Source organism: Telopea speciosissima, chromosome 7, assembly GCF_018873765.1.
Source record: "Telopea speciosissima isolate NSW1024214 ecotype Mountain lineage chromosome 7, Tspe_v1, whole genome shotgun sequence".
Classification (NCBI taxonomy): Eukaryota; Viridiplantae; Streptophyta; class Magnoliopsida; order Proteales; family Proteaceae; genus Telopea; species Telopea speciosissima.
This window is the reverse complement of record NC_057922.1, coordinates 32,951,444-32,964,019: the sequence shown is the minus strand read 5'-3', so window position 1 is coordinate 32,964,019 and position 12,576 is coordinate 32,951,444. Positions and strand designations below refer to the sequence as shown.

Here is a 12,576-nt window from a genome sequence, read left to right as displayed (position 1 = left end):
CCAGCGCTGCCACACCCAGCGCGCCTCGCACTCAGTGCACGGCCACACCCAGCGCAGCCCACACCCAGCGCTGCCTCACCCAGCGCTGCCACCACTCAGCGCGGCTCACCCAGCGCTGCCACATCCAGCGCTGGCCTCTCACCCAGCGCGCCACACCCAAGCTAGCCGCGGCCGCACTCCAGCGCGCCACCACTCAGCGCGACCACCTAGCGCGTGCTACACCCAGCGCGCCTTCTTACCCAGCGCGCCACCACCAGCGCGGCCTCACCAGCGCTGCCACATCCAGAGCGCTCTCACCCAGCGCACCACACCCAGCGCGGCCTCACCCAGCGCGCCACCACCAGCGCGACCTCACCCAGCGTGGCCACACATCCGGGCGCGGCCTCACCCAGGCGTGGCCACCACTTGGGCGCGGCCACACATCCAGGCGCGGCCTGCACCCAGGTGCGGCCTCACCAAGGGGTGGCCACACCCAGGCGCGACCTCTCGCCCAGGCGCGGCCTGCACCCAGGCACAGCATTGTGGGCACAAACGTGAGGTGGGGGCCACTCACCTATGACCCGATCGTATCGCTACAAGACTCATGTCACCACCAGGACTCTAGGCCGCAGCTTAGAAGTCACGTCATCCAGACGGATTCAAGCACCAAGGACGTTATCACCACACGCGGGTATCTATCCACCAAGGATCTTGATACCACTAGGACACTCCCTCCCGCGGGGAGATGATCAATCAGGATAGAGCCCCGTCACCCAGGGCCTCTATCCACTCAACGGCACAATCGCCATCAAACTGGGACTCTCCACACTGCCATACGCTACTATAAAAGGCAAGGTACACAACCCCATCAAGGGACATCTAATCTCATATTGAATAATCACTATTCATCTGTTTGCGCCAGGAGATCTAACTTTGGCATCGGAGAGCCCTAGGCCGGAACCACACCGGTTCTCTCTGTTGACCCCCTTGGTCCACTTGCAGGTAACGGCACTCGCAGGACCGCTCGACGATTTCTTGACGCAACAGACACCAAGCAATTGGGTAAGATTCTTATTACTTGAGCTCAAACTTAGAGCTTTAATGGCAGAATTTTATTTTAGGTATACTTAGACAGAAATCAAGTAAATTAAGAGGAGAAGGAGAAAGAAACAGCAAGAGTTCTCAAGACTTACCTGAAATTGTTAGAGAACAGCCTTGCAATGGAGGTTTCAAGTCCAAAATCGGATGAGGGAGCTAGGCCTTCAAGAGCAGCCCCAATTTCTCTCCTCTTCTCTTCTCTTTTCCTCTTTCTTTCTTTCTCTCCTAAGGTGGAACGAATTTTCAGTTTTCTCTAACTTTGTAAAGTGATTTGTAAATAGTATAAGAGAAGTTATATATATATATATATATATATATATATATATAGGATACTTAACCACTAAGGGGCAGAATGGTCTTTTGGCCATAATTTATTTCTAAAATTGATTCTTTTGTATTTATTACCTTATTCCAGCTACAGAATGATGCCATGTGCCATTAGGGATGATCCGGATACGGGTAACTGTCCGGAATTACATTCCCCACTGGGGAATTGGGTCCCACAGAGTCAATTTTACTAAAATACCTTTCTAACCCTATTTGGTCGTACAAAACGTTATATAAATATATTTTAAATTATACTTACATTGAGTTTAATTAAGGGAGAGGTCCTGCAGCCTGTCCAGCCAGCAGACCGACACAGGTAGCTCTGGTGCAGGGTCCTACTAGGTAAAAATTACTATTTCACCCCTAATACACTAATTAATTAAAAATACAACATATATATATATAAAATGGGATTCTTACTTGAGATTCGGCCTAAGACAGAGAGAGGCTTCGCAGGCCATCAAACCAGCATGCCAAGAACAGAAAAAAGATGTGATGCTGCCCATAGCTTCAGGTTAGTATGGGAAATATTGAACCAAAATCTGAAATCACTCGGGTTCCAAAAGTTCAAAATGTTTTTTTTTTTTTTTTTTTTTTGCGGGTTTCACAAAATTAACTAGATCTTTTTCTTCTTTTTTTAGGGGGGGGGGGGGGTTGGTGGTGGTGTAAACTGCTATAGAACTATTTCTGTGCATCAACTCATCCAATTTTAAAACAATATCTGAAATCTAACCAAACAAAAGGTTTTTGTGACCAACCAGTCCCAATGGAAACTTAATTTGAGAATTTGCATGAGAGTAAGGAAAATTTGAATCTGAGCCCCGACCCTATTTAGTTGGGATAAGGCTATGTTGTTGTTGTTGAATTTGCATGTTGTTGTTGAACTTGTAAAAATTAACCATCAGACTAAATCCTCTTTCTTTGTTTGCAAAGCGGAAAGACTGGAGTGAAAGTGATGGCCTGTTCGGATGCATATATATATATATATAAGAAAAATAATGATTAAAAAAAAGATGTGAGAGGGTGTTGAGTACCATATTTGCTCAGAGAACTCTCTCCCATATATATATATATAGGATGGAATAATTTCAGCAAATCTGCAAATGGAGAATATATTGAGCAAAGAAATTTCATGTGAATAGTGTTTAGCTGAAACTGCTACAAAAATTGTTCATGCTGAAGAAACAACAATTGTATTCCCGATGGTGGCACGGTTTCCTTCAAACTCTGCAGCCATGTTTTTGTCAAAAAAAATTGTAACACTGCACATCCATTGCATTGACCTAAGTATTAGGTAATCATTCCAAGGCATCACGAACGCCATTAGTCAATCTGTTCATATTTCATTCTAAGAACTTAAAATTTTTCCTTTTGAACACGAATTAATTCAAATTCATCAAGGATGACACAGAAAATTGCTTGAAGGATATTTATTTAAAAAAAAAAAAAAAGGGGGGGCATACCCAGTGCACAAGGCTCCCGCCACTGTGGGGTCTGGGGGAGGGTCATTAGGTACGCAGCGGAGAGGCTGTTTCCCTAGACTCAAACCCGTGACCACTTGGTCACAATGGAGCAACCTTACCTTACCACTTGAAGGATATTTATGTTATTTAATAAAAATTGTTGGAAGTTTAACTGCAGTCTGAATATTGCATTTCTATTGATTGGGTTGTGTTTGAGTCCAGGTTCTTCCAGCATTAAAATGCAGAATGGTCAATCTGGAGCTACATTTCAAGTAGGTTCTCACACTCTTTCTTCTGCTTGGAGTCTGGAAGCAGGAAGGTTTTTTACATTATTGTTACTAACAGTGATGCTGTATAATTTAATTAACTAATTTTTTTTGTGATTAATAGTTTATGTGGGTTCCATTGATTTGTTGTATTATAATTCTTTTAATTCAATTGTCTGGTTGATACTATTTATAAATCCCTCACTATTGTTCAGTGTACAATTTGAGAGACAGGACACAGATGTTTATCCTTGTGCATATCATGAAGATTCTTATTAAAATTAATATTTCACATGTGACTTTTATTTTCTTTATAAACTGGTTCATAATTTTGATGTTACATTGTGATGGTCAAACCTGCTCTCTCTCTCTCTCTCTTTTTGTTCCTGTTGAGAGGTTACTAATGGCTGCATGAGTTTGTCAAATGTGGTATGAGGTTGTTGTGTTTAACCATTTCAGGGGCTGGTCACCAGTTGAACAGGTTCACCACTTGGTTGAATATTATCTTTGTTTCTATTTTTTTTTTTTTTTTTTTGAGGGGGGAGGGGGGCATAATTGCAGAGTAGGGTGGTTGTGAGTAGTCGATTGAGTTGATACGATATCATGAGTATAAAAAAGGGTGCACCTAGTGCATAAAGCTCCTGCCACTACAGGGTCTGGGGAAGATCATAATGTACGTAGCTTTATCTGTCATGTGGCATCAGCTAGTAATTTTATATGTGTATTTAGAATTCGACACCTTTTAGTTGTCCTTTGCCTTATTCCCAGAAGTTGTTAGATAGAGATATAAAAGGGTTTTCAAAAATAATTTGAAAGTGATTTATCATTATGTCATTGTTATGAACATTTTTCGAGTAAAGATGTGAAATGATATTATTATTCTCATTGAAAAAAAAAATTTATCATACTAAAAGAACAAAAAAATAAGATAACAAATTATTTAACACATGAGGGGTGGCAATATGAAAATCTCAATTTTAAATTTCCATCTATTCTAATTTCTCTACTTGCAAATGTAAGGCTTCTAAACCTGTTTGAAAAGGTTTGCATCAAAAATAAAAATAAAATAAAAAAGTTAATTCCATGTGATATTGTTTGAGCTTGTCTCACTAAATTTGACATTTGACTTATTTAAGAATGATCCACTTGCTCTTAAAGGGTATGTTTTTCAAACTCTTAATAAAAAGTTGGGTTGATGTTCTCTGTGCCACATCACAGTGCCATTCAGGGGCAGGGTGGTCATTTTGCCCACCCTCATGTGTCTGGGCGCAGCCTATGCCCCCGGTACATAGAACATTTGGCCTAAAAAGTTTTAACGCAGCTGACTCATCTTGTATGAAGAAATATTGATGTGGATTGTGGATACCATTTTAACTCAAACTTCTTGTAGTTGAGAGTTGAGAGTTGAGATTTTCCCTCAAATTACACATAATAAGAAAACCTCCTAATGTAATGCTTAGAATATGGATATATTAGTGGTTAACCTTGATGTTGATAACATGTTTAAATTTCATTAACTTAACATAAGTAGAGGAGTTTAAGAGAAGTAATTAAAAAGGGGAAAAGGAAGACCTCGAGAGAAACCAACTAGATTGGTGATGGTCACTTTCACTCACACTTGCAGTACCAAGAATAGGAAACAAGACGAACTTTTGATGAGAATAGTTGGTGGAGATTTTAGAGGGTGGACCTTGGTGCAACGGTAAGGTTGTTCCATTGCAACTAAATGGTTGCACATTCAAATAAGGAAACAGCCTCTCCGTGGAGTGGAGGTAAGACTACATTTATTTTGACCCTCCCCAAACCTTGCAGTGGCGGGAGTCTTGTGCACTGGATACAATTGTTTTTTTTGGTTGATGGAAATTTTAATGAGGGAACCCAATGACAACCTGAACAGAGTTTTTTTTTTTTTGTTTTGTTTTATCTGAAGAATTTTCACCATTAATTTGGGTGGGGTTGCTAAACCCTACATAAGTCTGTCATTGTAGGACTGTTGGCACCACACGTCTAGCCCCACCCTGCATATCATGTTATAGTACCCAGAGAGGATGAAATCCTGAAGCAAAACAGTTCATTTATTGCCACAAGAGGTGAAAACAGAGATGGATATTGAAATATAGATTGTTCCTTAGAAGAATTGTAAAAACCCAAGTACTTTGGGAATTCATGGTATACATAATTAAATGTCCATAGATTTTATACATTTTCATATTGTGTGCATGGATACATCCATTTGCATTAAGGGTAGAAGAGAGAATGCGGACCATCGCCGACAGAGGCTAATGCATGGAGAGTTCCAATGACAAGCTTCAAATTTTTAGGTTGAGTGTGCATACACGAGAAAGAAATCAAGCAAATAATCAGACATAAACACAAAAAAATGTAACGTGATTCGACACGAATGCCTGCATCCACCTCAAGAAAACTAAAAAATTATCTATTAATCGGAAAATAATGCACTACCTCTCTTCTCTTGATTCTACAATCCCTTGGCTTGTATCTAGGGTTTCCTCACATAGACAATATATGAATAGGATTGCAACCTAATCCCCACACAATTACAATTCTAAGTATATACATTCACTGAACCCAAAACAATTCAATTAAACGTGGGTGCACTTGTTGTCACCAAGTAAGTGAACTAAGATTTGAAATTGTAAGTTGTAAACTTATTTTTTTTGTCCATGTCTTATTCCCAAAAGTTATTTAATACAAGGTTAATCTTGTCATTTCACATGGATAGAATGATAAGTCACTCTCAACTAATTTTGAAAATCCTTTTTAACCCATGACCAAAATAAGTTTTTAGACAAGGGACAAAAAAGTAAGATTATAATCTTGTTGTAACCAACCGTGATTACAACAAGATTTTTCCATTAAACATATAAAAGCACAATAATAAACTACTTAAACTTTGAAGAATAGGTAGAGATACCACCTTTCAAGATTTTCCATAGAAAAAGTTTGAATTTAGGGTGAAGTTTAAGATCCCGAATAATCTTTCACAACAAACTATCTGACAAGTGACTTGTAAATATGTAGGGATCCAGATCCTCTACTGCCGAGCTGCCCGGCAGGACCGTGCTGCCAAGACATGGCGAGGCGTGCAATGACTGCCTTACCTCTGCCCGAGCGCCTTGCTTGAATGGGGGTAAGGCGGTCATTGCACACCTCACCATGTCTTGACAGCACGGTCCTGCCGGACAGCTTGGTAGTAGAGGATCCAAATTGGATATGTAACCGTGACCTTAACGGATAGAATGCCAAATTTAGAAAGCAGCGTGAATAGTTGATCCTCATGAATGGTCAGGCTTAGAGGCTCATAGACTTTGAGGTATCGCTTTAATAGAATATGCAATATGTTTTGGAAAAATAGTATAGATTCGAGTATGATTTGAATCTCTATTAATCAAGAGTTCATCAATTGTATAAAACAAAGGATGAGGATTAATAGAATGAGGGACCCGGAAACCATTAAGCTTCGGCATCCAAGCATACTCCCAAATGTTTGTATTATGACCATTACCAACTCGCCAACAAACCATATTTTGGAGATCGATCAGGAAAGATTGATTTCAAGCCATTCCAAATCTAGTATCCATTACGCCATCTAATATTTTTGTCAAGAATAGTATGGCGAAGATAATATTTGCCCCTTGAGAACTCTGGCCCAATTAATAATCAGCCAAAGCCCTACTAGGAGAGGTTTCTTAATATCATATTACAAGTTTGAAATAGCATACATTTGTTGTTATGAACGCAAGTTGTGTCCTAGACTGAGGGCATGTCTGCCTGGGCATCACGCATCGCGTAAATATCATTCCAAAAAATAACACTAGGCCAAAGAGCCCAGACTCTTAAAAAAGAACTTATTTTGTTGGTTTTAAACCCAAGAACTTTTTTTGTTGGTTTTACACCCAAAATCTCCTAACAATAAAGCAAACTAACCAAGTTTGTACAAATTAATGTAAAATCTAGAGGTAAAATTGATAAGGCATGAGATAGAGAGGATTCACATCGGATTCAAGATCACCAAGTGAGCCCTACATATATTCGTAACAATCGATGCAAGGATGAACACGAGAAGACAATTTCAGATTAAGCAAATCAATGTTAAGGGAAAAAGAATGCTAACCGGTTGAGTGGTTCTTGTGCCTAGATACAAGACCACATAAAATTACCACTCAGCCTCCAATGAACTATAAAATCCGATTCAGTAAAATGATTCTACACACGCTCTTATTGGTCCCCGTGCTGGTGCAGGCGCTAAACAACCAGATAGTGATCTCTTGCCCCAATGTTAAATATTGTATAATACTATAACATGTACAATTAAGGTTGTCAAACGGGACAAATAATCAGGATGACTCCTTTCTAGTTATGGTGATGAATGCTAGAATTGTCATGTGTGTTGGGGTATGATGTCTTGTATTTCATTGCTTACATAAGTGAGCTTGGTCCGAAGGGCCGTTAAGAAGAATACATAGCATGTATATTTCGATCGCTATACCTTGCGCACGACCAGATACCGATTTTTCCCCTACTATTATAATCATTACCAATAATATTTAATAAGGGAAAAAATTATACATGCTATGTATTCTTCTCATCCCTATTTTACTATGCTTCTCCCTCCATTGGTTGTACTTGTGAAAACTGAAAACTACACTCTCATAAAGATCCTCTTCCTATTTAGTAATAATACTTTTCAAATAATGGAATTTTCCATGCCAAATCAATGAGAGCATGAGAGGGATCGTCACACGGTTCTTATACAAGAACCCACATGCCAAAGAGAAAGAGAAGAGTTTTATAGGGAACACATGATACTGGCAACGTTGCCATCATTTTTTAAATAATTTATTTTACTTTTAAAATCTAAAGATTTTCATTATTAAGTAAAGTAAAATTTAAGAGAAGAAGATCACCACATGGCCAACTTGTGAAGGAATCCCAAGGGAATTCATTTTTAGCCGTTGGATGAGAGTGGGTTAAATAAATTAAATAAATCCATTGGATTTTTGTATTTCATCTGTAAAAAGTACAGAAGACTATAGAACGATTTTTGTATGGTAGAGCAAAATACGGAACGCATGTCCGCTGAAGCCTGGAATCCGTAGGTACCCCATTCTGTCCACTTTCCAGTATAGGGATTTCACGGATCTAGGAACGAAAAGCCATTCTCGACTGCAATCGAGCGACGCCATGGGAGAACAGAGATGATCCACTCTATTCTTTCAGGTATCTGCTCCTCAGTATTCTTCTCACTCTCTTAGTTCCCTTCGCTCTCTCTCTCTTTATCCCTCTGTTTCATTATCATCTCTCTCTTTACCCAGTTCCTCTGTGTCCCATTCACTTCGTCTTGGGAACAATTTTGTTGTCTCGGTGTGCCCAGAAGGAAATAACCCTTTTTTTTTTGCATTTCATTTGTTCTATTTATCTTCCCAAATGTAAATAAGGATTTTGCAGCTAATCCTATGTCATTGTACTGCAGGTTTGTCTGATCATTTTTATAAGAGGCTGAATCTTTCTCCAAAATGCAATACAATATGCTCTTCGTTCAAAATTCACTTTTCAATTCAAGTTTTACCAAAAAAAAAAAACATTCTTGTCTAGAGTCTAGACCATGACTTCTCTTCTGGTTTGTTTCTATTTCAGCATGAATCTCAATCTTTGGGAAGGAATGCAGTGTATTGGAATCAATGCTGCTACAAAGGTAAAAAAGATGGACTCTGACCCCTTTGACCCATGTCGTACCACTGCACCTAATATTTGGTTGGGAGGGGAAGGGGAAGGGTTTAATGGCAGCATGTATTGTGTATGTATGTTGATTGTGGGGATGTGATGATGATGTTGGTGGTAATGTGTTTGAAGGTGGTAAATGATTTGTGTGCTTGTTTTGTTGGCCTGTAGTTTTTCATGATGGGGGTATCAATGACTTGTCCTTTCTGTTTTTCAGCTGATTGTTCTTCATCTCTCATTGAGTTCTAATTCTTCTTCCTTTTTCAGTATTCAAGTCTCAAATGGGCTAATGTAATGGATAGACGAGGAGAAATATTCTCAGAGAGCTCGCGTTCGATCATACTCATATTTGTATTTTCCCCCACCCCCTTTGGCTTGATACATGACATTCTACTTTAGAATTTTAGCCGGTACAGCACCACCGATCTTTAAATGTACCCACTGTAACTAGTTTTTTAGTTGGAAGTCTGTTGGGTTATAGTTATTGGAAAGTGTTTATGTTGTGTACATCTAATGGAGATCGTAGTTCCTTTAATTTTCATTGAATACTTTGAGATTAAAAAGATGTTGTTCACTGCAGGTGTCCCTGAACTTTATTACACCATATTGGTCTAATGCATTCGGGGTTGAATGATGTAAGAGTTCAACTGTAATATCCATCTTTATACTTTGTTGAATTATTATTTTCGGTGGAATGGGTTGCTGTCTCACCTACGGAATACATTACTTGTATGTACTGGGTACGCGTGCAGTTGTCACTGAAACCCCATCTCCATAGTTGAAGCTTGTAAGAGATGGTCAGTTTCGCTTCATCCATAGAGATGGAGGATTATGCAATGGTTAGGAGTACCTGGTTCTATATGGAAACAGGTGAGCATGTTTGGGAAGCCAATGGTATAACCAAGGATATTATCCTGTGTACTCCATTGATTAATATTTCACATGCAGAAAGGTTATTTGTATGTGACTGGATGCCACTGTGTTTGATGTTTTGACAGAGGATGTATATGGAAGTGAAGAACAGTCAGATTTGGAGAAAGCAATTGAAGCTGATGCTGCGGAGTTGGAGCCTCAATTAGCAGATGGGGACGCTGAGACACAACAATCTGCCACCTCTGAGCAATTGCATAGTGATGATGAGGATATTAAGGATGTGGATGATTTTGGAGAAGAGAATTACCCGCAGCCAAACAGTAGTAGTGCTTCTAAGGATGCAAGCGAAGCAGGAACAACGTGTGGAAGCACTGATGAAACACAAATGTTGCCACGTATCGGGATGAAATTTGTTGACTTAAAAGCAGCATATTCTTTCTATAGTAATTATGCCCGCATGCAAGGTTTTGGTGTTCGCATAGATCGGACAAACCTATCAAGGAAAAGGGAATCAGATGGTTCAAGGCAGGTTCTGTCAAAGAGGTTTGTATGTTATAAAGAAGGTTTCCGAAATGACAACCACAAGCGACAGAGGGGAAAAGAGGTGCGTCGCCGAGCAGAGGTTAGAGTTGGTTGTCCTGCATTTGTTATGGTTAAAGCAACTTCTAATGGTTGGGTAGTTGATAAATTTGAAGCAGAGCACAATCACCCAATGGTTTTTCCAGGCCAAACATCCAGGCTCCGATCGCACCAAAATTTGACCGGTAAAAGTTATATGGGAAGAAATGAAAGGAAGATCGTTGCTGATGACTGCCAGGCTGTTCTAGCATATTTTGACTCCATGCAAGTTAGGGATCCCGGATTCATTTATTCTATCAATGTATCAGATGATGGAATGGTCAGTGGAATTTTTTGGGCTGACAGCAAAGCTAGGTCTGCTTATGAAGTGTTTGGTGATGTTGTGGTGTTTGACACAATGTACAAGACGAATCGGTATAGATGGCCATTTGGGCTGTTTACTGGCGTGAACCACCATGCTCAATCTATTCTGTTTGGATGTGGTTTAGTTGCGAATGAAACAAAGGAGTTATTTGAGTGGCTGTTCAAGGCATGGATGAATGCAATGGGAGGCAAGGCACCAAAGTCCATTATTACTGTTGAGTGCACCGGTATTATACCTGCAGTGAGCAATGTTTTCCCCCAAATAGTACATCGCATTTGCTCACGGCAAATTGCAAAGCATGCCCTAGAGCACCTTGGTGCCCTATGGTACCTAAACCCTGATTTTAAGAAGGAATGGAAACAGTGCATTTATCGTTCAGGGACAGAGGAAGATTTTCTAGTTCGTTGGGAAGCAATGATAGTGAAATATAATTTGAAGGACCACTTGTGGTTGAGGGATAAGTTTGCCTTAAAGGAGTATTGGGTGCCTTGTTATTTACGAGGCTCATTCTTTGCCGGAATGAGGTCGACACAGCGAAGTGAGGGGATGAATTGTTACTTCCGGTGGTATTTCAAGGACAATATGACGTTATATAGGTTTGTCAAGCAATACGAAAGGGCTGTAGCTAGGCGTAGAAAGAAGGAAGCTGATGCAGAGTTCAGAACATTCACCCAATTACCTCGATTGTCCTCACAAAGTCCACTTGAAGAGCATGCAGGAAAGGTGTACACAAGTCGGGTGTTTGAGATTTTTAAGAAACATTTCAATGAGAGCATTAGCTTATCTGCCCATGAGGAGTTAGCTGAAGGGCCAGTTCGGAAGTTTAAGGTGGGGCCTTTTAAGATTCCAAGTGAGCAGAGATGTGTGGTGGAATACAACTCCTTGGAGGAAGAGGTGTGTTGTAGTTGTCATATGTTTGAGTTCGTGGGGTTGGTGTGTAAGCATGTGTTGAAGGTTCTACAGATGGTTGATCGTGACAGTATCCCCTCTAAATACATTCTATTTAGGTGGACGAAAGAAGCAAGGTGTGGGTTGCCGGTTGATTGTATTCCAGAATTTTCCCCTGCTACTATAACAACAAGATCACTATGTGGCTTATCACATGCTGTCAAGAATATGATGGCTATGGCATGCTCATCCCAGGAATGTTCTGAAGTTGCTATGGGAACATTACAAGGGTTGACTGAGAAGCTTGCCACCATGGTACAAAATGCTACTGGAGTTGGGGTTGGTGATTCCACTATAGGGACTCAAAAGTCCACCGTCGAATCAATGCCCGAAGCACATAAGCATTTGAAGATGCCTCCTCCATCCGTGAATCGTGGCTGGCCAAGTCAAGACCATCAGAAACCTCCAATGGAGCAAAGCATAGGCAAGGGGAAGAACAGGTGTAGTATATGTCGCAACATTGGGCATAACAAAACAAAATGCGAAGCAGTAACCAAAGAGGTATGATCCATTCAACATCATGACTAGTTATTGTGTCAGGCATTAATATACTAATCCCTAATGGTTGTTTTTTGCAAAACAGACTGGTGAAGCTGTATTGAATAGGGGTTTGGTGGTGTATGAGGAACCCTCTGAAACACGGCAATTATTTATTAGGTACGTCCATTCTTGGCCTTTGTCATTGTTCAATCTAAAAAATTGGGTTCAGCATGTACATAGAGTAAGTCTATCATTTGTCGCAGGTTTGGAGATGTGGACTGAGAGGTATGGGGGCTGTCCTATGATTGGTGCAATCAAAGGTAGACTGACCAGTTGAGCTTTTAGGCGAATATGTAGAGAAGTTAATTTACTAAATTACTGAATCTTGACTGTCAAGGTTCCAGCTTTGATGAAATTTAATCTAGGTCACCAAGGGCTCTTTAATCTTACTTGTGAA

At 40.2% G+C, this 12,576-nt stretch overlaps 2 protein-coding genes across 5 annotated transcripts in view; both read left to right on the top strand.

The window, feature by feature from the left end:
* The window catches only part of LOC122668131 (aspartic proteinase 36-like), a 65,373-nt gene extending 61,980 nt beyond the window's left edge, over positions 1–3,393 (top strand). For both annotated transcript variants that reach the window (XM_043864710.1, XM_043864709.1), the window contains exon 10: positions 3,090–3,393. In XM_043864710.1, coding sequence (XP_043720645.1) covers positions 3,090–3,238 — 149 coding nt within the window. In that variant the 3' untranslated portion in view covers positions 3,239–3,393. The remainder of the gene's footprint in view (positions 1–3,089) is intronic.
* Positions 3,394–8,745: 5,352 nt separating this feature from the next.
* On the top strand, positions 8,746–12,576 carry LOC122667831 (protein FAR1-RELATED SEQUENCE 5-like). Of its 3 annotated transcripts, XM_043864278.1 has the most exons (6): positions 8,795–8,849; positions 9,456–9,510; positions 9,639–9,745; positions 9,874–12,140; positions 12,223–12,296; positions 12,383–12,576. In XM_043864278.1, exons 3-6 carry the CDS (start codon positions 9,670–9,672, stop codon positions 12,399–12,401), a joined length of 2,436 nt encoding a protein of 811 aa, XP_043720213.1. In that variant the 5' UTR covers positions 8,795–8,849; positions 9,456–9,510; positions 9,639–9,669; the 3' UTR covers positions 12,402–12,576. The 3 variants fall into 3 exon arrangements, with proteins under 3 accessions (XP_043720210.1, XP_043720213.1, XP_043720211.1); XM_043864275.1 differs by lacking the exon at positions 9,456–9,510 and having other exon boundaries at positions 8,746–8,846; positions 9,626–9,745; XM_043864276.1 differs by lacking the exon at positions 8,795–8,849 and having other exon boundaries at positions 9,628–9,745.

What these genes read in the sequence shown, in the direction of transcription:
- LOC122667831 (XM_043864275.1), top strand. Translation starts at nt 9,670, where the DNA reads ATGGTCAGTTTCGCTTCATCCATAGAGATGGAGGATTATGCAATGGTT. An exon ending in CTGGTTCTATATGGAAACAG is followed by an intron (nt 9,746 to 9,873) that starts GTGAGCATGTTT and finishes ATGTTTTGACAG; the next exon opens with AGGATGTATATGGAAGTGAA. An exon ending in GCGAAGCAGTAACCAAAGAG is followed by an intron (nt 12,141 to 12,222) that starts GTATGATCCATT and finishes TTTGCAAAACAG; the next exon opens with ACTGGTGAAGCTGTATTGAA.